Source organism: Tiliqua scincoides, chromosome 5 (genome assembly GCF_035046505.1).
Source record: "Tiliqua scincoides isolate rTilSci1 chromosome 5, rTilSci1.hap2, whole genome shotgun sequence".
NCBI lineage: Eukaryota > Metazoa > Chordata > Lepidosauria > Squamata > Scincidae > Tiliqua > Tiliqua scincoides.
In genome coordinates this window covers 98362184-98387861 of record NC_089825.1, presented here as the reverse complement: position 1 = coordinate 98387861, position 25678 = coordinate 98362184, and the positions used below count along the sequence as shown (strand labels likewise).

General features: G+C 46.3%; 2 protein-coding genes across 2 annotated transcripts; both read right to left on the bottom strand.

Annotated features, from left to right (window-relative positions):
• Positions 1-3675: 3675 nt before the first annotated feature.
• LOC136652524 (vomeronasal type-2 receptor 26-like) lies at positions 3676-14339 on the bottom strand (the record flags this gene model as incomplete). Its single annotated transcript, XM_066629467.1, has 5 exons — positions 13799-14339; positions 8802-8811; positions 5456-5621; positions 4891-5017; positions 3676-4529 (listed from the first exon to the last, which is right to left on the bottom strand). Coding segments are annotated over exons 1-5 (1698 nt in total), but the record flags the coding sequence as incomplete, so codon positions are not given.
• Positions 14340-24034: 9695 nt separating this feature from the next.
• Positions 24035-24769, bottom strand: LOC136652523 (vomeronasal type-2 receptor 26-like). Its single transcript, XM_066629465.1, has one exon. The coding sequence runs from the start codon at positions 24767-24769 to the stop codon at positions 24035-24037; it is 735 nt and encodes a 244-aa protein (XP_066485562.1).
• Positions 24770-25678: the final 909 nt, after the last annotated feature.

Sequence of the window (25678 nt, the reverse complement as noted above, 5' to 3'; positions counted from 1 at the left end):
ACTTTCTATCACTGATGCAGCTAGGGCATGCACTACATCATGCAGTGTGGAGGTAGTCGCAGAAGCCAAGGGGCTACACTGCAGCTGCATTGGTGATAGAAAGCTGAATACGAGGTTAAGCCTAACTCGTAGGTTAAGCCTTACTGAAATATGTCATTTGCTCCCCTACTCAAAGGTTTCCAAAAAGCTTTGTGTTAACAATGCAAGTGTCTGGTTTTCACAATTAAATATTTATATTCCACCTTTCTTTCATTTTGCTATTTAAAGCATTGTACATGGGATACCCAGTTGGCCTGTCTTCAAACTCCTGCAAGATCCAGATCTGCTTAGCTTCAGCAATGTGTCCACCCCATGTGCCCAGGGACACGATTTCACCCACACCACCCATTCCATCCACAGCAATTTCATTTAGAAGAAATTTTCATTCTGCTCAGTAGCAAGTTTCTTCCTACTAAGTGTGGTTGGAATTACATCATACATAACCATTTCGTTACAGTGAGGAATATATCTGCCACGCTTCAAAGTTCAACAGTTTGGATGTGTCTCTGTTCAGCATTGTTTTTGGTCTGGGCATATATATGGCATTTAAAGCAGTGGTGGGATTCAGCAGGTTCTCACCTATTCTATAGAACCCCTACCTAATTCAGCTGGTGGTTCTAAGAACTGTTTGCTGGTCAGGGAGCTCGTGCCTTGAAATGTCATGGCTAACCTTCCTGGGGGCAGCAGCCGTGCCGGGCCAACCCATCCCGGAAGCATCTGAGGCTGCGATCCTATCCACACTTTCCTGGGAGTAAGTCCCTTTGGCTATAATGACTTACTCCTGAGTAGATATGCATAGTATTGTGCTTAAAGGCTGCACTCCTAGCCACACTCTCCTGCGAGTAAGCCCCTTTGGCTATAATGGCTTACTCCTACTTGACATGCATAGGATTGTGCTCAAAGGCTGCACTCCTAGCCACACTTTCCTGTGAGTAAGCCCCTTTGGCTATAATGACTTTCTCCTGAGTAGACACGCATAGGATTGTGCTCAAAGGCTGCAGTCCTAGCCACACTTTCCTGCGAGTAAGCCCCTTTGGCTATAATGAGAATCTATAATAACAACAACAACAACAACAACAACAACAGGTATTTATATGCCGCTTTTCTTGGTCTTTATTCAAGACTTTATTCAAGGTGGTTTACATAGGCAGGCTTATTTAAATCCCTTATTAAATAGGGATTTTTACAATTGAAAGAAGGTTCTTTCTTTCAAGAACCACTACATTCAGGTGTTTCATTCCGATCTGGCTTCACAGTCTGGCCTCCATCCTCCCACACAGAGCAGATGGAATAGCTCGGCTTCAGCTTGTCAGCTGCTTCAGGGTCACATGGTGCCGGTGGCCTCGAACTGGCGACCTTGTGGATGTTATCTTCAGGCAGACATGTATAGGCTTGAGCTCTCATGCTGCAGTAAGCTCTGTTGACTATAATGGGACTCACCAAGGCTCCAAGGGAGCGGATGCGTTCCCTGAGACCCTGCAGCTCCTTGCACTGAGGACACACCCATGACTTATGCCCCAAAGGCATATAATCATACATGTGGCACTCAATGCAGAACACTGGATAGCCCCCACCCTGCTGCTGGCTATCTGAATACATAGCTTTTTTGTTGTTGTTGTTGTTTTATTTAGGGGTACTATAAAAAACCTTACACTGGTTAGCAGCCCTCTTCTCAAGGGAAGAGAAGGGTGGTGTCTGGGGCCCTGGCCTCCTTGCCCTGCTGCTGAACTCACCCAAATGCTTCATAATGCTCAGAAGAAGCTGGGTTATTGGAGCATGACCACAAATATCTCTGAATGGAAAAAATATATATAGAAAATATAGCATGGAAATTTCCAATACAGTACAAAAACCTTTATTGGCATATTAAAATAAAATAAAATACATCAATATGCAATGTACAATCCAGAAACAAATCAGGCAATTAATCGGGAGGAGTTACACTCCCCATTACTACAAGTAAAACTATAGCATCTCATTAAAAGCTTTAAGAAGACTCCCATGACCTCTGTTATAGTGGGGTCCACAGATGATAATAAATTTCTCAGTTGGATGACATCAGGGTATACGGCCCCTTTGTTTCAAAAGAAGGAGAGATATTGGTTATGCAAGGTCTGATATAACGGACAATGTAGGACCATATGCGTAAGAGACTGAACTGCGCCCAACCCACAATTACAGAGACTTTCACTATAGGGGATACTGTTGTATCTTCCATACAGCACAGCTGATGGAAATGAATTGCATCTAAACAATGTGAATGCTCTATGCTCATAAGGACACAGTAACAAAGTTAAATATGATGGCATAATACCTGCTTTCGTTAAAATCTTAAAATTCTGAGGGGAACAAACTTGACTCACTGCACTATAAAGAAGTTGGGTGTGGATGTCCTAAAATTTCCGTTTAATTAAGTGATTTGCCAACTTAAAGGGCAGTGCATGCAGCATCTCTACATCAATGCCAATTGTCCTGATCTTATGAAGAACCCCCGTAGATCCCACCGGGGAAAGCAAATCCTGTAATAGCTCAAATAAAAGGCTATTCTGACTAGACTTGTAATAAACTCTTAGCCAAAATTTAAAAGTCCTCAACCAAGCCTGATTATTGTCCTGTCTCTGAAAAAAGGTAACACATATGGGTAGATCCAAGACTTTGTTCTAAGGAACAATTCATCTCCTTAATCCAGATTGGAGCACCATGCAGAATCTGGGGGATAATTTTGGCATTGAGTACCTTCAGAGATGCAGAGACATAAGCACCCCCTCTAGAAAAGTGGAAACATAAAACATTCCGCACCATCGCAACAGCAAGATTCACCCTGATTTTACAGTGTCTGGTCCAAGTAAGATTGTACGAAAAGTGAATGCCAAGATACTTATAGCATTTTACCTGCTCAATCTGCCTTCCTTTAAAGGCCAGGAATATTTCCTCCAAGTATCTCTAAAGATCATAATTTTAGTTTTCTCAAAACGAAGGGAAAGTTTGTTTGATGTAAGGTAACCTACACATTTAAGAACCAAAAGTTTTAAACCAAGACGTGATTGAGATAGCAGGACCGCATCCTCAGCATACAACAGTAAAGGGACTCGATGTGAGCCCAGCAGAGGCAGATGTCCCTCAACTTCACCCAGACAAGAGGCCAAGTCATTGGAAAGGAGATGGAAAAGAAGAGTTAAGTAGGCTACAAAGATTCCCTTCCTCTTCTTAGAAAAAGTGTTCCTCCTGTGGAGGAAGGACTTCTTGGAAGAAGATTCTTCCATCCTTGGAAATGGATGGAAACCTTTAGGTTCTTTCAGTGACCCTGTGCTGCACCAGCATCATGCTTCTAATATGAAATTTGTATTTCCTTCTTTCAACATTTTGACTTCTGTGTTCTGTCTTTATTCTGCAATATTAACATTATCCTTGGATAGCCACCAAGGAGATGCAACTATTGCTTCTGAAATGATTTCTCACCCCACCAAATGGATTCTAAAAAATTGGGTCAGTTAAAAATGAGATATGCTGTGATCCAGTATTCATACTGTATGGAAACATGTAGAGAGAAAAACATGCAAAACAACTATCATCTTAGAATCTGATTTAATTACTTCTTTTCTCTGTTAGCAGCTGCTTGGAGTTGAGAGCTGGTTTTAGAACAATTACATAGCATTTAGGGAGAAAAATGCAAGTCAGGAGGCCAGTGTTGGAGGCCAAGATGGCAAAGACCTCCACGGCCACCACGTCTTTCCCCTTGGTGCTCAGGTAAGCAGGAATGAAGGAGATCCACACACTGCAGAAGACCAGCATGCTGAAGGTGATGAATTTGGCTTCATTGAAAGTATCTGGCAGTTTTCGGGCAAGGAAAGCGACTGTGAAACTGGTGAGGGCCAGACAACCAACGTAGCCCAGGACAGAATAGAGCATGATGTTTGACCCTTCATTACACTCCACTATGATGTGCTCAGTCTGGGAGTGCATGTCAACATCTGGAAATGGAGGAGAGGTGGACAGCCATACAGTGCAAATCCCCACTTGAATGAGGGAACAGGAAAGGACAATGGAGTGGGCCACATTTTTCCCCAGCCATTTCCTCATCCTGTTCCCTGGCTGGGTGGCCATGAAGGCCAGGACCACAGTGATGGTTTTTGCCAAAACAGAAGAAATTGCCACAGAGAAAATGATGCCAAAAGCTGATTGTCGGAGAAGGCAGGAGACCTTTCCAGGTTCACCAATGAAGAGCAGGGAGGAAAGATAGCAAAGCAGGATGGAGCTGAAAAGAATGCAGGTGAGGTTTTTATTGTTGGCTTTGACAATGGGAGTGTTCCAGTTCTTTAAAAAGATCAGGATCACCAAAACTGTCATTGTTGTAAAGGACAAAGCAATGGAAACCAAACTGATTCCTAAGGGCTCATTGTAGTTTAGGAAGGCTGTCTGTTTGGGGTTACATTGATCTTGGTTCTTGTTTGGATACTCATCTTCTGGACATTTGATGCAATGAACTGCATCTGAAAAGGACAAACAGTGTCAGTAACTCTATTAAGTCATAAGAATGATGGGAGGTTGGAAGTAAATGTCGGACAAGAATTCTCCATTTTCTTTGTTAGCACTTCAGTGCTTGCGGTCGGGGGAGGGAATGACCAAATGCAGCAAGGGATAGGCACCAGCGGGATTAAGTGTCCTTAACTGTGTAATGGACTGCCTCTGATGTCTTTCAAGGTGACTCCCTTGTTGCAACCAGTGTGCATTTTAAGAATCAGTGCCTCATGATTTAAGTCTTTGGAGAACAGCAGACCAATGCAAAAGCGTATGTTAGGGTAGTCTAATGTTTGCAAATATTTCTTGGAAAATCTGTGCACTGCCACTTACCTGTTTGGTTAGACATCATGTCGTCTGGACACGGAGTACAGTCATAGCAACAGATTGCTTCTCCCTCTCGAACTGTCTTGCTTTGTCCAACGTGGCAGCTCTCAACACAAGTTGAACGAGGCACATTCTAGGAATAAAGAATGCGGAGAAATGCTGAAGCAAACATTTGATGCTCAACACCACAATCATCCTTCTCTTTCCGTGCACTTCAGCTTATCAGGAGCAGGAGCTCACCTCAATCCTGACCAGCAACAGAGTACTCCCCTGCTGCCAGCGACCTGGTGAAGACTCCTGCTGTATTTTATTTCAGGGAGAGTTGCACACTCACATTTCTGTAAGATTTATTCTTCCTACTGGGATTCAAAACAGTTCAGAGCAGAGCCCAAATGAAAGAGGAAATTCATCAGTATTTGGCTTTATTCCAAAAGTGCCCTTCCGCTAGCAGAAAACTTAGCATGCTTTGATTTTATCAGGGAATTGGCCCAACAGCACTGGCATTCCTAGCCCCTGTGCTTCCCGGGGTCAGGATTTCAAAATGCTCCTCCCACCTGTTGCGACCCCAAACCATCCTGTCCAGGCTGTGCGTGACCTCCTCTGGCCCTCTGGAGGACTTATAAGACCAGCGGAAGCCATATGCAGCTTCCATGATCCCCTGAAGGCCTCTGAAGGGCAGCTGAAATCGGTGGTTGGGGGTGTGGGTGGCGGCGGGAGTATGGATGGTGGTGGGGGGCCTTGGAGGGGTGGCACCTCAGGGCATTTGTCCCCCTTTATCCTCCCAGGTATGCCAGTGCCCAATAGCAATTAGATTCTGAATGGCGTAGCATCTAAGAGTAAAAAACTGGGACAGAGTTGGAAGCTGTCTTTTAATGCCCAACACCACAGCCATCCTTTTTTTCAGTGTGCTTCAACTTGTTAAAAGGTGGGGCCCACCTCAAACCCCAGCTATCTGTTATTTATCTCAACATAGATATATTTATTTAGCATCTTTATCTCAATAGAGGTATTTGATTAATCAACATGACAGACTATGTGCCTTGTAAATATGTTTAAAATAGTTTTATTCTGCGTCCAAAGAGGACAGGAATGACCCAGTGTGGGTTTAAGTTAAAGTTTATTTGGATATAAACTTTAGGTATATGTACTAATGGTATGTTTGCAGAATTCCTACAAGACTTTTATGGTGGCAACTGTGACTGTCAAGCTGCAATCCTATGAACACTTTCCTGGGAGCAAGCACAACTCAACCCAGTGAGACTTATTTCCGAGTAGACAGGCATAGGATTGCGCTGCAGGAGTAAAATGCTATGGTCACCCTGCACTGCCAGGACTCACAGTCCAACATTGCAGAACGGTTTCTGGCAGCACAAACGCCAAGCCACTGTTGCATGCTGTCTGGCCGCTGCCACAAATGGAGACTCTACCACACTAAGTAAGTTTTCAGCAGGGGTAGGCCATGGGCAGAAAGGAAGAGTAAGAGAGCACAATAGGGGAGAAGCCGAGGTGTGTTAGGGAGGGAAGGGGTTGATCTGGTGGGAGTGGTGCATGTCGAATCCTATCCCCTAGTTTTCAAGCTTCCCCACCCTCAGGCTCTCCTCGGGCTTATACCAGTTATAGAGCCTGCATAGGTACAAGGAGACCCCTAGGCTGTCAGGGGGCCTATACAGAGGTCAGGGGAAAGTATGCTCCTTTACATCTCAAAGGCCTCTCAATCCTGCCCCCACAATAGCATGCAGTGCGTGCCTCCAGGAATGCTCTAATATTCAGGAAGGTTCCCAAGTAAATGAAGAGGTCACCTTGCTGAAGGATTTTAGTCCTATCTGTTGAAATCTGCTATTCCACACAATGGCCTCATCATTGATGGTAAACCCTTGACTTGGAGAAATCTTTCCAACTTGGATCTTAAGGAAGGATTGATTGGGGAAAGTGACCCAGTTGATGACATCAAGTCCAGAAGACAGTTCCTGATTGGCAAACCAGACTTCATGGCCAGCACCATTGTTAAAGTGGACATTCTTCAAAAAAGAGTGCATCTAGATTGGACAAAAACAGAAAACAGCTGATAGCTTCAATGTATATTGCGCACTGTATTACCAAACCCCTGGTCAGAAAAGGCACCTGTAAACCTGAGATGTTCAAGTTAAAAGAACTTTTTTCATTTATTAAAAACTATTAGAATACACCTAGCAGATCTTCCTCATCTTCCTCTCCTCTCAGCTCACCATCATATCCAACCTTTCCAAACTTTGCAGCACTGATGCAACTATGCCAATGGGACATGCTCTGCATCTTGCAGTCTGGGGGTAGTCACAGAAGCCTTGTCGAGGTCAGGGAAAAATTGTTCCTTTACTTGGGGCTACGGTGCAGCTCATTGATGTTGGAAACTTGGATAGGATTGGGCCCTATTGAAGTATTCAATTTGTTCCTCTACTCAGTGGTTTCCAGGGAGCTTTGTGGATGCTTTCACAATGAAAATTAATATTTCAGGGATGCGTGGATTGGGGCAGCAGGTGTGGCAGAACTGCCCAGTCGTTGTCCTTGGAAAAGCACCGCAGGTGTCCTGCCTGCTTACATCAGAGAAGGCTCTCCCTGCCCCTGCTTTCTCGGTTGTAAAGAGAGCTTCCTCAGGTGTAAGCATGCGGGACAACTGTGGCACTTTTCCATGGGCTACAAAGGGGCAGTTTTGTCTCACCCATTGCCTGTATTGAACATTCCTGTTATATTCCACTTTTCTTACATTTTGGGACTTAAGGCTTCAACCCTATGCCGTTTCCTAGGAGTCAACCCCATTGAACGCAATGGACTTACATCTGAGTAGACATGCATAGGCTTGGGCTATAAAGGAATGTGCATGGGATTTCCAAGAGGTCTGTCATCAAAGTCATGCAAGCTTCAGACCTGCTTACCTTTAGCAATATGCCCCCCCATGTGCCTGGGAACATGATTTCACCCACACCACCCATTCAATCCACAGCAAGTTTACATAGAAGTGATTTCCACTGTGCTCCAATTATCTTCCTAGTAAGTGTGCTTGGGATTGCATCATACATAACCGTTTCAATACAGTGAGGAATGTACCTGCCAGGGTTCAATGTTCAAAGGTTTGCCTGCGTCTCTGTTCAGCATTGTTTTTGCCCTGCACTTATTTATGGCATTTAAAGCATGTGCTACAGCATAGAGACCATTGTAAATACGGTAGCTCACATCACTCATCTCCATCTCAAATAGAGTCTGAGGCAGGCTCTCCAGTTTCTCCTCTCCGGTACAGTGTTTACAAGTTTTAATTTTCCCATCACCGCAACACTCGAATGCAGATTTGTAGAAAAAGCAGAGAAAATGTGCAAGTGACTTTTTAGGCTTTAGAGTCTGAAGGAAGTCCTGGAATCCTGGCACGGCCTTCACGGAGGTTGTGAAAGACAAAGTCCCATGGAATGTTTTTGCGCAGAAGCCCTCAGTGTCAACAGTGCTGATGAAATCCCACTGAGGTGACGTGATCCAAACCTTCCCTATAAGACGTTTATGCATAAATTCAGCGACATATAAAATGAATGCCAATGGTTTCAGAGTCTGAGCGTCCCCATCAACAATAACAACGTTGACTGTAGTGGATAAAAGTGTGGAGCGTATCCTGAATACATTTTGCAAGAATGTATTTTGAGTGGGATCGAAATTAAGATCCTTGAGAATGCCAGTCCTTTCTAAGAATCCAACACAAATGCTGTTCCGGGCCAGCAATGGGGTCAGCCTCTGCAGGAAGCCTTCTCCACTATCATCGTCTGAAACAATGAGACCAATCCATGTCCATTGGAAATGCAGCAGTAGCTGGACTATGCCGGTGTGCAGAGTACCTTCCCTTATTGCCATCCAGTATATAGAAGGGAAATTATTGTTTGTGACTAGTTTCTCATACGTACCATAAGTAATCTAATGGGGGAAAACATGGCTCATAAAAGCTTAGAAAATTAACCACCGTTTTCCAAACCACAGTATTTATTACAATCCAGACTTCTGTTTATCAATGATATGCTAATTCTACTGAACAATGTATCTTTGTATACATTCCCATCAATAAATTATAGTAAGTCTGCAATTGTATGCACACTTTCCTGGGAGGAAGCCCCATAGACAGTGGCTTAGCTAAGGGGGTGCAGGGGGTAGCCGTTGTACCGGGCATCAAACTTTAGCGGGACAACAAGCTGAGCTTGACACTAGTGCCCAAAATTGTGAAAATATTGGTATGTATGAATAATACCATCATGTTATATATCATTGGAAAGGTAATTTAATGCAGAATGCGATGAAACAAAATGGCATTGGAATATCTGTATTCTATCAAAAGTTGTGGCCAATTAACCAGAAAATAAAAACAACTGCTTTATGGAACAAAACGTGGATTTTCATAACTCAAAACTGACCTATGAGACTAGTTGTTCTGAGAGCCAATGATATTTTATGTTATTGACTTGTTGCAATGCCATATTGTCATGATACAGCATGAAACCAAGAAGGTGTTAATATGAGTCAGCTCTCGTTTCCATGTATCATAATACAGTTACCCTGCTAGCTGGGTAAAAAGGCCGTTTTTCAAGTGGTGCCCCTCTTATATTTAGCAAGGGGATAAAAACCATCCCTCTTCACCCCATCACAGTATCTTGAACTAATCAGGGGCACAATTTTCATTTATTTTATCGGGGGGGGGGCTACAAATCTTATTTGACCCGTGGGAGAAAGTAGATGCCTTAGCTATGCCACTCAATGAGCAGAGCAAGTGGGTGGTGAGCTGCTGGGAGGAGGAGGTGTGTTCTTCCCAGTTTTCACTTGTTTAAAAGCCCGGGTGTGACGTCACTTCTGGTTGTGACATCACTTCCGGGGCAACATTTTGAGCTTAGCAGCGGGCTACACAATCATTAGCTACGCCACTGCCCATAGAACACAATGAGACTTACTTCTGAGTAGTCATGCATAGGCTTGTGCTCTCAATGAGTTACATTTCCTTTCACCTTGTCCACAAGCCATCACTTAATGTCCTGAAATATGTAACGTATTTGATTCAGACCAAGGTATGGTTTTGCCGAGCTTCAAGCTTCCATTTTTTGAAAGATTAAAATCACCCCTATGGTTTGTATCCCCAGAATATGAGACATGACTAAGCAGTATTGAAATCAGTGTGATAGGATTGGCTTGCTTAAGCTTAAGAACTGTGTATATAACTGGCTGCATTTATGACACATTTTCTTGGGATACAAACCTCGGTGCTATACACTGATAAGCATATTAAGGGCAGGAGGTCTGGCTCAGTGGTAGAGCTGCTGCCTTGTATGCCTGAAAATCTGGGGACAACAGTTCGAAGCAACCAGAAGTATCTGGGACATGCTGATAATGAGTTGACCATCAGTGGCAGAGAGGAGTTGCTGTCAAGTCGCATGGGAGGCGAAGCAGCCAGAGGGAGGCCAGACTGGGAAGGAACTGAGCTGTAATGAGGCTTTCTATGAAAGATCAGAACTATTCTATTATAAAGGTTCCTACAGGGTTTGGAAAACCTTGCTATGCAAACCACCTTGGATTAAAGTCTGAGGAGAAGTCTGATGACCAAGAAAGGCGGTATATAAATACCAACATTAGTATTGTCATGCTTCGTGTGGGGGCGACCCCGACAATATTATTATTATTATTATTATTATTATTATTATTATTATTATTATTATTATTATTATTATTATTATTATTATTATTATTATTTAGAGCTGGAGGTCTCTCTGCCCACATCTGGATTATGGATCAGTCATGTTATGTCCTCCTATACAACTGAGATCTCAAGAACCTCCTCAAATGGTTATTTCTTCTGAATAAATGATTTACTTATTGCACTGCATTGCCTGCATTCACTGATAAAATCTCAAATAATATAAGAAGTGAAGAGCAGTTTTATGCCACCCATTCATGCAGCTGAATGTACATACCTGTGGAAACTTGTAGTGACTAAGAATGTTGGCTATTTGGATGACATACTCTATCGTGAATCCCCCAATGACAGACAAGACATCATCTTTCTTACCACACTTGTAATTGGGTACATTCCTTTGTTGTTTGAAGAGTAGATCCAGGATGGACTTATATGTGGCCATTCCTTCAAAAAAGTTGTCGTAGATTTTAAAACCCAGGGTCATGTTGGGCAAGAGGTTGGGATTCATGTTAATCTCCTGAATGGCAAAAAGGAAGGCCAGGGCATGTTGATAATGTTTGTACTCTCTTCTGAAATTAGATTGACATTGAGGCAGAGTTAATGTCTATCACATTGTCACATGCACCACAAATACACATTCAGCAGTACCACCCACAGTGGCATTTCCATGAGCACTGTTTTGCTACAGCATTGTTCATCCTGGGCATGACTGACAGCTATTGTGAATGCAAGCGGCCAATCAGTGTCAGGTTCTTGCCCCATCAAGAACAGTTTTTCCTTTGCCATGAAGCAAATTTTAGCTGCCCCAATCACAGATCTGCAATGGATCTCCTCAGACCTGCACCATTGATTTTGCTGGTGCAAGTCCGAGTGGATATGTATGAGTAGTTGGTTGCCAGGAAGGGAGACAGAATATCAATGAAGCTGGTTCCAATAATAGCCATTCTCTTTTCAGCCATGGCACACCCCCTATCCCCAGCTTGTTCTTTCCAGCAAGCTGCACCTGTTCAAATTCCACCCCGGTGCAGTCATTTGTTCCCTAGACTTCATGTTTCAAATAGAGTGATGGCTACCAAACACAAAATAACTTACATGAAATCACCTTTCTTCATTGCTGGTAGGCGCTGAAAATTGATTGCAGTACGTACAGGACGTATAAGAGAGAGGACCCCGCCAATGACAGCATCTCCTAGCCTAGTATCCCCATAGCTCCCTTCGAATTCACATTCACTGGGCACATCCTCCCAACAGACAATAGAAGGGAGAAGCAGCAGCAAGAAGAGCAGAAACAACCACAGGGCTGCAAATGCATGTCCAACCCAGCTGCATCTGAACTTCTGCATCCTGAACTACAGTTCCAGCTACAGTGATATCTCTATGGCAGGCACTTTGATAGAGCCTCACTCTGGAGCCACATGGAAGCAGCATATGTGGCCACAGAGTTTCCTCCTGAAATGTTTGGCCGGTGAGGCAGGCTGAAGAAGAGATGCCTGATCAACCTCTCTCTTTTCCACCATTGAGCACCGACACAGTTCAGAATAAATCCATCTCCTTTAGAAATAGGGATGTATTTCTTACCGATTACCCAAGGAAGGAAATTACAGTACTGGATAATTACAGAGTACCTAAACACCTCCCTGATTGTCCTTGTGAAATGAATAACATACATGTTTATGAAGATCAAACGGTATGTAATTTTGGGAAGGGCAGTCTGAACTGGGATCATGGTGAGATGTGAGATGTGTGTTGCCTTTGCTGTGATTCCAGTTCAGATTTCACCCCTCATTACAGATCAGCTACGCTATGGTAAATAAAACTGATAAGGGAATGCTGCGCAGGTGGGCCCAATCATATTATACTACATATAAAACATGGCCTGTTGGTATTTTTTTCTTATAGCATTGGGTACAACATTTAATAAACAGTACAATGGTGGATGGGGGGAGGGCTTTAGCACTTTACGGTATAAGGTTACCCTTCCAATCATGCCACTGTTTGCAAATTTAAACAAAAAGCAAGTAACCAATATCTGTCAATGCAAACACTGTTCTTTTTAAAATCGTGCAGCAGTTCCCACACTGTGAGTCTGAAACCCACCAGTGGGGCATGACCCAATTTTTGATTGGTTGCAAAACAGACAGGGCAGATTGTGCATCAAGGGTTAAAAAAGCTGCCAATTGCAGGGTGGGGGCACAGCTGCCCAACCACCATTATAGCCACACACCTTAGTGTTTATGAATCAGACAGCAGCCTCTAGGACCTGTAAAAAGTTTGCAAACCACTGGAATATTGTGTAGTGGTGAGATCAGCAGCAGAACCACAACAAAGTCCTAAAGAACTGTGGCCGCATCCTCAAAGGTCTGCTCCATTTGCCAGGCCCTCCAACTTCTCTTTCATTTATAACAGTGGTTCCCAACCTTTAAGAGACCACAGACCACTGAGGCAAAAGTTGGAATTGTCAGGGACCACATGCAAGCCTTCCACCCCAGCACACTAAAAATACATTTAAATTTGTAATACAGGCAGCCCTTATTATCCACAGGGGTTCTGTTCATGGAACCCCCATGGATAATGAAATGGTGGTCCTGCCCCCCCAAACTCCTAGAGTCTCTTCTGAAGCCTGCAGAGGACATGTATATCTGCCTTCAGCCTCTGCAGGCTTCCATATGAAACCTGAACTCATTTAAAGGGGTCTTCTTGTTTTCATTGAAAACCAGAAATCACGTTAAATGATTCTGGGCTTCATTCTGAAGCTCGCAGAGGCCATGGACAGATGCATAGATCCTCTATGAGCTTCGGAAGAGCCTCCAGAGGCAAGAGGAACACAGCTTCCTCCACTTCCGGGGGCTCCAGGTTCACCGGCACCACAGGTTCGGAATTAGAAAAGATTTGTAATTAGAAAGGATTTATTAGAGATTTATGATTTATAAATAATAATTCCGGTGGCATATGTATTAGCACACCACCGGCGTTTACCCTGCCCCCGCACGAGGCGCAGGAAGGGCCAGTCTCGCAGCCGATTGGCTGGGTGCTAATTGGTCTGGGGCCATGTGCAGGCTGCTCAGAGAAGCCTGCGCAGTCGGGACCAGGCAGCGGTCAGGGAAGGTCAGGGAAGGTCAGGGAAGCGGTCCTGCATGCTGCTCCCTGACTCAGGTCACTTTGCTGGGGCCCCAAGCCCAGCAGACTTGGCTGCGGGCGCCCGCCTGCCCACCTGCCCTCTTGGCTTACCTTTGGGCAGCGAGCGGCTGTTGGGGGTGGTGCCTGTTTGGGCTTCTTGGCTGGGTTGTGGGGGGCTGCCTTGCAGGGGCAGCGGTCCGGCTGCGCCCCTCTTTGGCCGTGTGTGAGCGGCTGGTGTGCCCACACCTCTGGTGGGCTCGGTGTGCTTTGGGGCTGGGTGCTTGGCCACTCCTCGTCTTCCTGCTCGAGGCTGCTTGGTTGGGTGCTTGGCTACTCTTCGTCTTCCTGCTCCAGGCTGCTGAGCTCCCGGCTGAGCTTTGATTTTGGGCATGCTTGCTGCCCTGCCGGTTGTTGGGGTGCCTGTGTGGAGCGGGTTCGCCTGCTTGGTTTGCAAGTGCTCCGTGGGGGTGCGTTTGGGCACATGCCTGGCTGCGGCTGGTCCCTGCTGCCCTTGGAGTTGCCCTGCCTGGGCTCCTGCCGGCTGCTTGTTGAGCCTGCTGGCAGAAGCACTAGGAGGTTTCTTCCCTGCGCGCCCTCCTGCTTGTGTTTGGGGCTTTTGGGTCCGCGCTGGGCATTCCTCCTCCCAGCGCATGGTGGGGACGCACGTTTTTTCTTTAGTTTGCTTCCTTCACTTGCCTGGGAGGCCTGATGGCTGAGTGGTGTTTGCACTCAACATTGGTTGAAGCTAAGCACAGTCAGCTTAGGTCTTGAATTGGATGGGAGACCTTAAAGTTGGTAGCAGTTTTGCTGTGTCCTTTGCATAATAAATTTTTAAAAAAAGGAAGGGGGAGAAAGAAAACAAGAAGTTAATTGGATAAATAAATAAAAAGGTGAGTTTAAAAAAAATCATATTTAAGGAAGTTGTAATTTAAATATAAATTAATTTTTTTTTTGAAATTAAAAAATTAAATAAAAATAAGATCAAGGGAGTGGGAATATTATAGTAGTTTAGTGGTAAGTATTGTAGGGGTGGTAGGTTAGTTGACACTGCTTTCCCCCCACAGTTGTTCAATAGCTGCTATGCCTAAGAGAAACAAGAAATCCGGGGGGAAGGCCCCGAAGTGTCGCCCCCCCCCAATCCCGCACCAGCTTCTCCTCGGATGAGGAGAATGATACAGCTGAGCTGCGGGCCCTGGTTGCACGGGGGGAGGCGCTTGAGAAGGAGAAAGCAATGCGTGATGCTGGTTTGGAAGATGGTGGTAGCACATCAGGTGCTCCCCCCCAGTCGGAGGTCTAGCAGAAAAGGGTGTGGTGCGAAGCTCATGGAAATCCTCTCTTCCAGGTTAACCGCTTTGGAGAAACCCGTTGAGCGGCACGCTCCGCCTGGACCTCCAGTTGTTCAGGTGCAGGCATCAGACCCTGAGGAACAGCAGCATTCGCAAGGAGCATCTTGCCAGTCAATACCCATGCCTCCATTGGGTGAGAGCGGGCAGATGGATAGCTCAGCCTGGGCTGGTGTATGGGGTGAGTGTGAAGGTGTGAATTCCCCAGTGTTGGCACCTCCGTTGCTGCATTGGCCGGCTTGGGGTTATTCTCAGGTGCCGCAAGCCCCCCCTTTTCCATATTCACCAGGAATGTGGCAGCAACCTGGGATCTCCCCGGGGCACCGGCATCCCAGGTGGGACAGACCGTAGCTGCCGCTCTGCCGTTTACGGGGGTTTCCCCAGTCTCTGGTGTCCCTTATAGCTTTGCCCCTTATGCCAATGTCCCATATGGGGTTTTTTCTCAGGGAGCCATGGAAAGGTCAGGTGAGTGTCTGCAAGTAGCTTATGGGGATGTGGCCCTGCCTTTGGGTAGTCACCTCACCTTGGCGGTTAAAGAGAAAATTTGGAGGGGTGAGTTTGTTGATGTGTTTAGTTTATTACATAAGGAACCTGAGCCAGCCCTGAAGGTGGGTGATCCAGTGCCTGATCCCCAAGTGGCATGAAGGTGGAAAATTGATAAGAATTGGAATAACTGGTGAAATGGATACATTATTTATGCTGCAGTAGTTATTCAGATGTAGCCAGCACGGGCAACTGCGCTTTTTAAGTACCTGGATATTATCCACAGGGCTTTCCGTGAATATGCGGGCATGGCCTGGCTTGCATATGATGAACATTTTCGTTTACGTGCTTCGCACAACCCAGCCCTTGACTGGCGGGTTCCACAGTGGGAATTGTGGGTCCAAATTGTCCTGCCGTCCCAGTCCAATTTGGGTGACCGATCTGATAGCGGGCATTTGATTGCTTGGAGCACCATCAGGCCAGTGGCAGGGATGTCAGGAGTGCGTTGGGTTCAACCCCCCCCCCACTCCTGCTACGAGTTTAACTCCTCAGGGCAGTGCGGTAAGGCAGGCTGCACTTTTGCACATGTCTGTGGGCAGTGCAACGGTCAGCACTCAGTGTCCGTGTGCCCCAAGCTGGCAGGTTTTAGGAAGGGTCCCAGGCCCCAGGCTGGGCAGGACAAGAGAGGGGGTGGTCAGCCCCCTCAAGCTGGAAAGGGGGCCCACCCCGATTAGAGTAGAGGCGTTGGCTTCATTTCTGAAGGGGTATCCAAAGTTTCAGGATGCTCAAATGTTATTGGAAGGTTTTGATAAAGGATTTTGGATTCCTGCGCCCCCTCCCTCCAGATCTACCTGGACCAGGAATCTCCCATCGGTCAAGGGTATGGAGGGGATAGTTCAAGCTAAGATAGATAAGGATTTGGGAGCCGGCTGTTTGGCGGGCCCCTTTAAGTCTCCTCCGTTTCCCAAGGTTCAGGTGTCCCCTTTAGGTGTAGTTCCCAAGAAGGTCCCTGGGACCTTCCATCTCATTCACCATCTGTCCTATCCTTATGGGGACTCAGTTAATGATAGGATCCCTGCACACCTTTGTTCATTATGATACACTTCTTTGGACCAAGCTATCGGGGTGGTACGTGGCTGTGGCCGTGGCGCCCTCACGGCCAAGGTGGATATTGAGTCTGCATTCAGACTCTTGCCCGTCCACCCTGATGATTTTTGTTTGCTTGGTTTTCAATTTAATGGTTCCCTATACCTGGATAAAGCGCTGCCAATGGGATGCGCAATCTCCTGTGCCCTTTTTGAGAAATTTAGCTCCTTTTTGGAGTGGTTAGTGGTGAGCAGAGCACGACTCGCCTCAGTGGTCCATTATCTTGATGATTTTCTTTTCGTGGGCGCGGGTGGATCTGATCAGTGCCTGCACCTGCTACATACCTTTGTGGCTGTGTGCAAGGAGTTGGGGGTACCCCTTGCCCATGAAAAGACTGAGGGCCCCGCCACTACCCTTACGTTTTTGGGTGTTGAATTGGACAAGGTACAGCAGTAGGCTGCCTGGTGCATAAGTTGGTTAGGATGCAGCAGTTAATTTGTGCTGGCCTCCAGGCTCGGAAATTGTCCTTGAGGCATTTGCAGGTTCTGGTGGGGCATTTGAATTTCGCCTGCAGGGTAGTTGCCCCTGGTCGAGCCTTTTTGAGGAGGCTGTGTGATTGCATGGCGGGTATCAAGAAGCCTCACCACCGCCTGCGGATCACTCAGGACATGAAGGCAGATTTGGCAACCTGGTTACAGTTTTTGGAATTTTATAATGGTGTATCCTTTTGGCGGCAGGAGTGTTTACTTGAGGCGGAGCTGCAGGTTCACTCTGATGCTGCGGGTGGTTTTGGGTTTGGAGTTTATTTTAGAGGGAAATGCTGTTCCGCCCCTTGGCTGGATGCATGGGTTTCAGAGGGGGTTACAGCGGACATGACCTTTTTGGAGCTGTTCCCCCTTGTGGTAGTAGTTCATTTATGGGCAGAGGAATTTGCCAACTCCTCCATGCATTTCTGGTACGACAACCAAGCTGTGGTGTTTGTCGTTAACCAGCAGATGTCCCGGTCCCCACGGGTAATGAGGCTGGTGAGGGTGTTTGTTTTGCACTGCCTTAAAAATAACATCTTGTTTTTAGCTAAGCATGTCCCGGGTCTTGACAATGGCATAGCTGACGCCCTATCTCGTTTTCAGGTGGAGCGTTTCCGTCAGCTGGCACCGGGGGCACTGCGGGAGCCCGACCCAATGCCTCTTTGGCTTTGGACCCTTGGCTGTGCAGAGCGCAACATGTAATTTGGTCTGCGCTCGCGCCTTCTACCCGTCACAGCTACCAAAGTAAGGCAAGGGAATTTGAGGCCTTTCGGGCAGCCCTGGCCTTACCCCAAGTCTGGCCTATTCCTCCGGAACACCTGATGCGGTTCCTGTTATACCTGCATAGCATTAATGTAGCTTGTAGGTCTTTATCGGTGTACTTGGCGGCCTTGGCATTTTGTGCCAAGGCCTCAGGTTTCGCTGATGCTACTGCTGACTTTAGGGTACACAAGTTGGTCGAGGGTTTGAAGCGGATCTGTCCCCCTATGCCTGACCGGCGTAAGCCCATTACCCCTGGGATTTTAGTCAGGTTGATTGCTCATTTTGAGGTGCTGTGCTCGACTCCTTATGTGTCCTTATTGTTTAGAACCATCAGCATCATTATGTTTTTTTGTGCCTTCCACCCCAGTGAGGTTTTATATGCCTCAGCGGGTGACGAGTCTGGAAGGGCCTTACAGCTGCAGGATGTACATATTAAGGCTGATGTGGTCATTATCACCCTCCGTCGTTCAAAAATCGACCAGCGGGGGGGGGTTTAAATTGCGACTGGGCCTGGCACAGAACCTAGCCTTGTGCCCAGTAAGGACTCTTCGGTCTTATTTGGCTGCGCGTCCTGCGGTTTGGGGTGCCTTGTTCTGCCATGTTGATGCCTCACCTGTTACGTTTTTTCAGTTTAGGGTCCTTTTTCGCAGGGCAGTGGCGGACCTTGGGTTTTGGGCGGAAGATTACGGCCTGCACTCTTTCAGGATTGGGGCTGCATCGGCTGCAGCTGATATCGGCCTCCTAGCCCGGGACATTCAGAGGATTGGCCGTTGGCGCTCCTGGGCATTTAAATATTATGTCAGAGAGCCTGAGCAGGATTGGCTCCGCTATTTCCCCCTTGCCCTGGTGGTAGGGGCATGGGGTGATGCAGATACCACAACAAATTTCTGGGCGTAGCCCGTGACAGCGGTTGGGCGCTTTGTTCTGGCATTGCCAGGTGTTTATAGTGGCACTGCCACATGTTCCTGTGTTGCAGGCTATATTTCCGGGTTTGTCCCGTGACAGCGGTTGGGCGCTCTCTTGCACTGGCTTTGCCAGGTGCTATATAGTCAAGTGATGCATGTTTCTGGGATTGTGATTCCTGTTTTTTCCTGTCAACAGGTTCCAGGGCGGGAGCAGTTCGGGTCCTTATCTGCGGCCACTCCACCGTTTTCTGGGCAAGGAAGAGGGCGGCCTCCAGTAGCTTTGGCACGCAGCTGCAGCTTGGTTCATTGGCTACTGTGCACTGGGTTGCACAGCGGGGAATACTGTGGGATCAGCTTCTTCCCACTTTTTATGAGTTTGTGCATGCCCATGCCCCGCCTCACATCATCGTTATTCATTTGGGGGAGAACGACCTGGGCCAGAGGACGGCTCTGTCCTTGAGGCTTCAGGCCTGCAGCGATATTCTCCACATTAGTCAGTGTTTTCGCGGGATGGTCATCTTATGGTCTGACCTCTTGCCTCGCAGGGTTTGGCGTTATGCCTCTAATGTTAAGAAGATCGAACTGGCTAGGAAGAAGGTAAATTCTTATGTGAGGCGGGCGGTGCTCCGTCATGGAGACGGTGTCATTTCTCACCCAGATATCAGCTATGATGTGCCCTAATTGTTCAGAAGCGATGGAGTACACCTTTCGGTGTTTGGCAATGATGTTTTTCTTCGTGATTTGCAACAGGGCCTGCGGAAATTTATTTTCGTGTGGAGCAGTGGGGCCAAGCGCTAGGCTGACCCCCCGGGTGGCAGGTGTTGTGCGGGTTTTGGGTAGGTAAGGTCATCTCGGTGTACGCTGCAGGGTGGCAAGGGCCAGGAGGACTCCACGCTTGGTCATGCTGGCATTCCCGGCTGGGTGACGCAGGCTGGATGAACCTCGGCCTGGTGGTAAAGGCGCACCACGGGTTCGCTCAGGTGGCCTGAGCTAGCCTGCCACCCTGCCCCTTTGGGGTGACAATGAAGGGGGCGGCAGGCTTGTACTGATGCTGCCCTGAGTCTGGTGTGGTCGCCCAAATCACTATAGGGGGAAGTAGACGAGCAGCTCCGTTTCCCCCATGTAGAACTCGCATGACTTATTTGTTAGGCCCTGTTGCAATCTGAAGTATATTTAAATAGTTAATAAAGTGGCCCTTTGTACCATATGCCCTTGCCTGTGTCTTTATTGGGGGGTGCTGGGTAAAATATATTTCTACCATAGTTAAAAAAACTCAATAGAGGTAAATGTGTCATCCAAAGAAATCTAAAGGCATCCTGTGCTATGAACATGCTTGGAACTTCTGTAGAATTTTTGCCATGGATATGATTTGGACTGCTGGACATTATAGCTGGATAAACAGATCTCCTTACTTAGGTTCATCCACCAACTTTGTTATGGGGTGTTCTCTGAAGGATGTTTGCTCAAAGAGGCAGTTAAACTGTGAAGCAATTGCACCAATGATGAGGTCTCCACTCTGATAATACTTGAATGGGAACTGGGGGGGATCAGCGATGGTGCACATTACGGTCCGTGCCTTACATTCCGTGGGAGTTAATTGCAGACTCAGAATAAGCAGCCGCACCAACAGAAAGATTCTTGCCATCTTGGTCAAATCTTGACTGAGAATGTCCAGTGTCTGTCTCTCACCCATTGGCAGCTGGGGTACAGCACCCTCCTTTAGATGTTGCAGAATCTTTGGGTGAATTAAGCTATTGAAGGCAAGACTAGTGCTGTCCTCGTTGTTCACAGATTCACAACCCCACTTTGAAGAGCACAGGCATGATGTCTAAAATGTGCTTGGTTATAGATCGTGCTTGTGGCTTTAGAAAATCCACATGGGGTTTGCCTGGATGGTAATTCAATGATAACTGAAGTCGATTATAGGTTTTCAAATAATTGTTCCAGACTATTGTACTACTCAGTGATCTTTTTTTTCCCCTGCCAGGCAAGGAAAAAAAAACAACAAAAAACTATTATTGGCTCTCATAGTAATATTGAAAGTCAAGAGGTCTACTGTGAGATCAGTGGAACATGAAGCGAATTCATCCTGACTGTGGGGTAACCATTCAGACATACTCCAGCTCAGCCCATTATCCAGTCATAAAGAGTTTGTATTGACTCCTTCTAATTGCCATCTGTTTGCTTTAGAGAAGAAGACTTGCAGTTTCAAATGGCTAAGCTGAGTGTAAATTATCAGCAAGCACAGTGCTTGGTTTTACAAGGACCCTCAAATCCCTTGCCTTCTGAAATACCAAGAAGTCTGAACTTTCCTGCTCTTGCTACCCAGGAGATATTGCAAAAAATCAAAGTTTGGTTCAGGGAGTCCAGCACCCCAGTTGGTACAATTCCTTTGCACCTCATATTTAGTCTGTTACTTAATTATTTATTATTTACTGTTATTTCTCCCGTCGCGTTAATCTGGCTCTTTACAATTTACAATAATCTGACAAGACTCTGGCTCTTTCTCTCTGGTCTGTTGGGAACAAACCTACAGTTTATTGCCTGGTAATCTCTTACCTTGACAGTAGAAATCTATTGCTGGTCTTCCATTGGCTCATCTTAGCCCCTCACCTCTTCCAACACTGCTCTGTTCAAGTCATTAACCCCGCTCATCACACACATCACATCCCATCACTCCTTAAGTCCCTTCATTGGCTTCCTATCTGCTCCCAGATCTGGTACAAACTCCTTGACCTTACATTTAAAGCACTTTATTGCTTTCCCCTACCCTTACTCTCAGCCAGTGGCATTGTTAAGGGAGGCCGAGGGGGCAATTGCCCCATGCTCCATGCTGCCGGGGTGGGGGAGGCTCCACTCTGCTAGGGGATGACAGTGTCCTGCTGCTCAAAGGAGGGATTTTAAAATCAGCCATGTCTGATTTAAAGCCCTGTTTAAAGGGCTGACTATCAGCTGTTCGTGGCAGATTGCAAAAGACAATAAGATGTGAGAAGCAGCAATAACAAGACGTGACTGATTTAAAGTCCCTATTTAAAGGGTCTTATTAGCCTAATCAGTAAATGATAGTCACAGATTAAAAAAGTCAATAGGACGCGACAGCAGCAAGCAGTGAGGCTTGAGAGACCCGGTGATTGGGATCAGTTCTGAGGCCGTAATGGACCTCACGATTGATGTTACACAAGACACCAGCAAACAGCTTCCTCTCAAATTACAACACACAACCCCAGGGGTTTGCTGGGTTTACTGGGTATTGCACAAGAATGACATCTTTGAGTTGTCTTTTTTCCCCTGCAAGTTTTTGCTGCTTTGAGGCTGCCCTGCAAAGGTGAAAATGAGGTACTTTAGATGATGCCCAAATGTGCTCGCATGGTCCTCTCACCGAAGAGCATTTGAATGTAAGTAGCAGCACAGCAGTGCTTTACTACTCCTGGTACCGTGGTCCACACTCCACAAAGGATCTGTTCATGGATCCTTCTGGTTGGAAAGGGACCTTAATGCTAAACACTCACTTTGGAACTAATATAATTTCAAAAGCAATGCTGGGTGACTAAGAGATAGATTTGTCTCATCTGATTTGATTTATGTATTTACTTTAGAGTTTATTCATTTTTTAAATAAATTATATTTATTTAACTTTTTTTAATTTTTATTTTCTGTACATTGTAAGCCAACTTGGACATTGCTCCAATAGAGGAAAGTCAGGATAAAAAAAATTTAAATGAACGAATGAATGAATGAATGATGTGATCCTATGCCATTCTTTCTGTTAAAACAAACAAAAAATGGGGGGGGGGGATGTGTGTGTGACATCATACCCAGAAGTGACATCACTTCTGGGCATAATGTCAGTGGGGCATTATTTTGAACTTTGCTCTGGGCTTCAAAGGCCTGGGAGGGGGGGTGGGACTGGCCTTTGGCACTTAGGTTGGATCCTAACCCCACACCTGAGCAGCTCGGCATTACACCAGGAAGCTTGGATTTGTGCCAACACTTTTGCTGTTGCAGATCCAGGTAGACCCATTGAGGTGACTGGGGCATTACTTGGGATAAGGGCACATAAATCCAATTAATCTGTGGATCTGTGTCCTCCAGTCTGATCACAGGTGATTCAAATTTCATTCAGCCAGGCAAGCCCTGAAGCAAGAAGAAGCACCACCAGTTCTTTGCTCTATCTGCTGCCTATGCGTGTGTGTGAAAACTTTTTCCTTTAAAGAATCTTGTCATAATCCGCCACTAATTTGGGGTGATTCAGAGACTTATTAGTCATGATAGCACAGCTCATCCAGTGCCCTACAAATTCAGAGAGGGAAACCTGAGCGGAAAAGAAAATCTAAACACATGGCATTTTTACTGTTTGCTTGCTATACTCAAAGAAAAACACCGCACTGTGGAACAACAAATCTGCAATTTTATTGAAATTCACTTTGCCTGCTTGGGGTGTTTCTGCTGTCTGGCAATGCAATGGCATTTCCATGCTGAGGGAAGCTAGGATGCTGAGGCGCTATGATTATTCCATGCGAGGCTATGCCAAGCTTATGGTTAGGATGAAACGGACATGTAATTTAAGGCCCCTTTCAGCACAATCCTATCTTGCACTGGAACAGGCAGGCCAGGAGGCCTGCGTGGTATCCAGTGCAAGATTGGGGCCAGAATCAACTCAGCCAGAGGCAAGAGGAAACTCTTCCCCGTATCCCCCGGGTAAGCCACCACAGCCCCAATGGGTCTCCCCAGACCTGCACTACCTCAGGAGGTGGCACAGGTCTGAGGAGAACGGAGTGACTTCGAGCTGCTCTGTGCTGCTCAGGAAGCAGGTTGGGATCTAGCATAACTGCTGGGTCCCAGCCCCACCTCTTGCTCCTCGCGTGCCCACTCCCTGGAATCCCCTCTGCTGCCCTGGAACACCTCCGCATTGGCATAGAGGCTGGATGCAACCTTTGTGGGCTGACGTGCATCCCTGCGCCAGCCCAGCCGACACACGAGGCGGCGCAAACATGTGTCATGGCATATTTGCGACCCTGCTGGGCTGGTGCAAGGAACATCCACAGGCACACTTAGGATTACACCCTTTGTTAGTTAATAATGAGATGTCCAAAAGGTGTGCAAATGCACCACTGGTGCCCACCCCTTATGGTAACACTCAAATTTTTCTGGGGGCATAGCTGTCACAGGTTCTGTCCCCTAATAAGACATTAGCAGATGACAGAAAACATTTCAAATGAGGTCTTCCCCTGGGGAGCAATGTTAATTTCTCCTTCTGAGCTGATCTTTGCTGTTCAGCTCAGGCCTCAGGAGAATTATGTAGCATTTGGGGAAAAAGATACAGCCCAGCAAGCCAGCACTGGAGGCCAAGATGGAGAAGATCTCCACAGCCACCATGTATTTCCCCTTGGTGCTCAGGTAAGGTGGGACAAAGGACAACCAAACACTGCAAAACACCAACATGCTGAAGGTGATGAACTTGGCTTCATTAAAAATATCTGGCAACTTCCTGGCTTGGAAAGCCACCAAGAAGCTGACAGTAGCCAGAAATCCCAGGTAGCCCAGAACACAACAAAACATGGTGATGGAGCCTTCATTGCACTCCACTACAATTTCTTCAGCCAGAGAGTCCATGTCCAAATGTGGGAATGGAGGAGCAGTGGAGAGCCACACAGCACAGATACTGGCTTGAATCAGGGAGCATCCAAGGACAATGGTGTTGGCCAGTCTCTTCCCCATCCATTTCCTCATCCTGGATCCTGGCTTGGTGGCCATGAAAGCCAGAACCACAGTGATGGTTTTCGCCAAGACACAAGAAACAGCCACTGAGAAGACAAGACCAAAAGAAGTTTGTCGTAAATAACAGCTCTCTATCTGAGGTTGACCAATGAATAGCAAGGAGCAGAGGAAGCAGAGCAATAAGGAGACAAGCAGAGAGTAGGTGAGGTCTCGATTGTTGGCTTTGACAATGGGAGTGTCCTTGTTCTTGATGAACATTCTGAGCACCAAAACTGTGATCAGAGAAAAACACAAAGCAAGTATAGTTAATATAATTCCCAGCGGCTCTTCAAAAGAGAGGAAATGGAGGTTCTTGGGAAAGCACTGGTTTTGATTCTTGTTTGGAAACTGACCGTTGGGACATTTGAGGCAGTCATCCATGTCTGAAACCACAGAATAATTGCAAATTCAGTATTATCATTCATGCCATCATTGGCTTTATATTGTCCCCTATCATCAGAAGTGAATGTATTCATCTCCAATGTGCTGTGTTAGTCATTTAACTTGAGTCCTTTGAAATGTTGCTTTACTCAAACCATTCAAAACTGATGGAAACCTTTTGTGGCCTCTTTGTACAGCATGAACAAGTAATATGGTGCTATTGTATTATTTACAAGGTTGGGAAATTTGCTTGTCAGTTGAAAAGATTCCATGATGCCTGTTAAGTACTCTATGGATGATTGGATGATGAAAAAAGACACATTGTTCAAACAATATCAACCATGTGATGTTTAGTGTGGTGTTTTACTGGCTTATAAACCTAGTATACACTTAGAGCTGCAGAATAGCATTTCACATAGAGGAAGGTCCAAACCAGGTTGTTATGGGTGGAAGAACATCTTCTTGGCATGAGACCTGTAGTTAGTGGAAAAGAACATGACAGGACAGGTAAGGCTTGCCTGTCCATGGGACCAACTGAAGAGGTCACCCCAGACAGCAGATTGGCAAGGGAATTTATTCTCCCTCTTGCCTCTGCTGTAACTCCTCTCCTCCTCCTCCTCCTCTCTGCATTAGAAGGGACAGAGTGGAAGAGGGACAGAGTGGAAGACTGGCGGAGAAAATAATCCTCTCCCCTCCACACTTCCTCTACTGGTCTGGACCATTTTTCCTTTTCCAATCCAGCAAGAA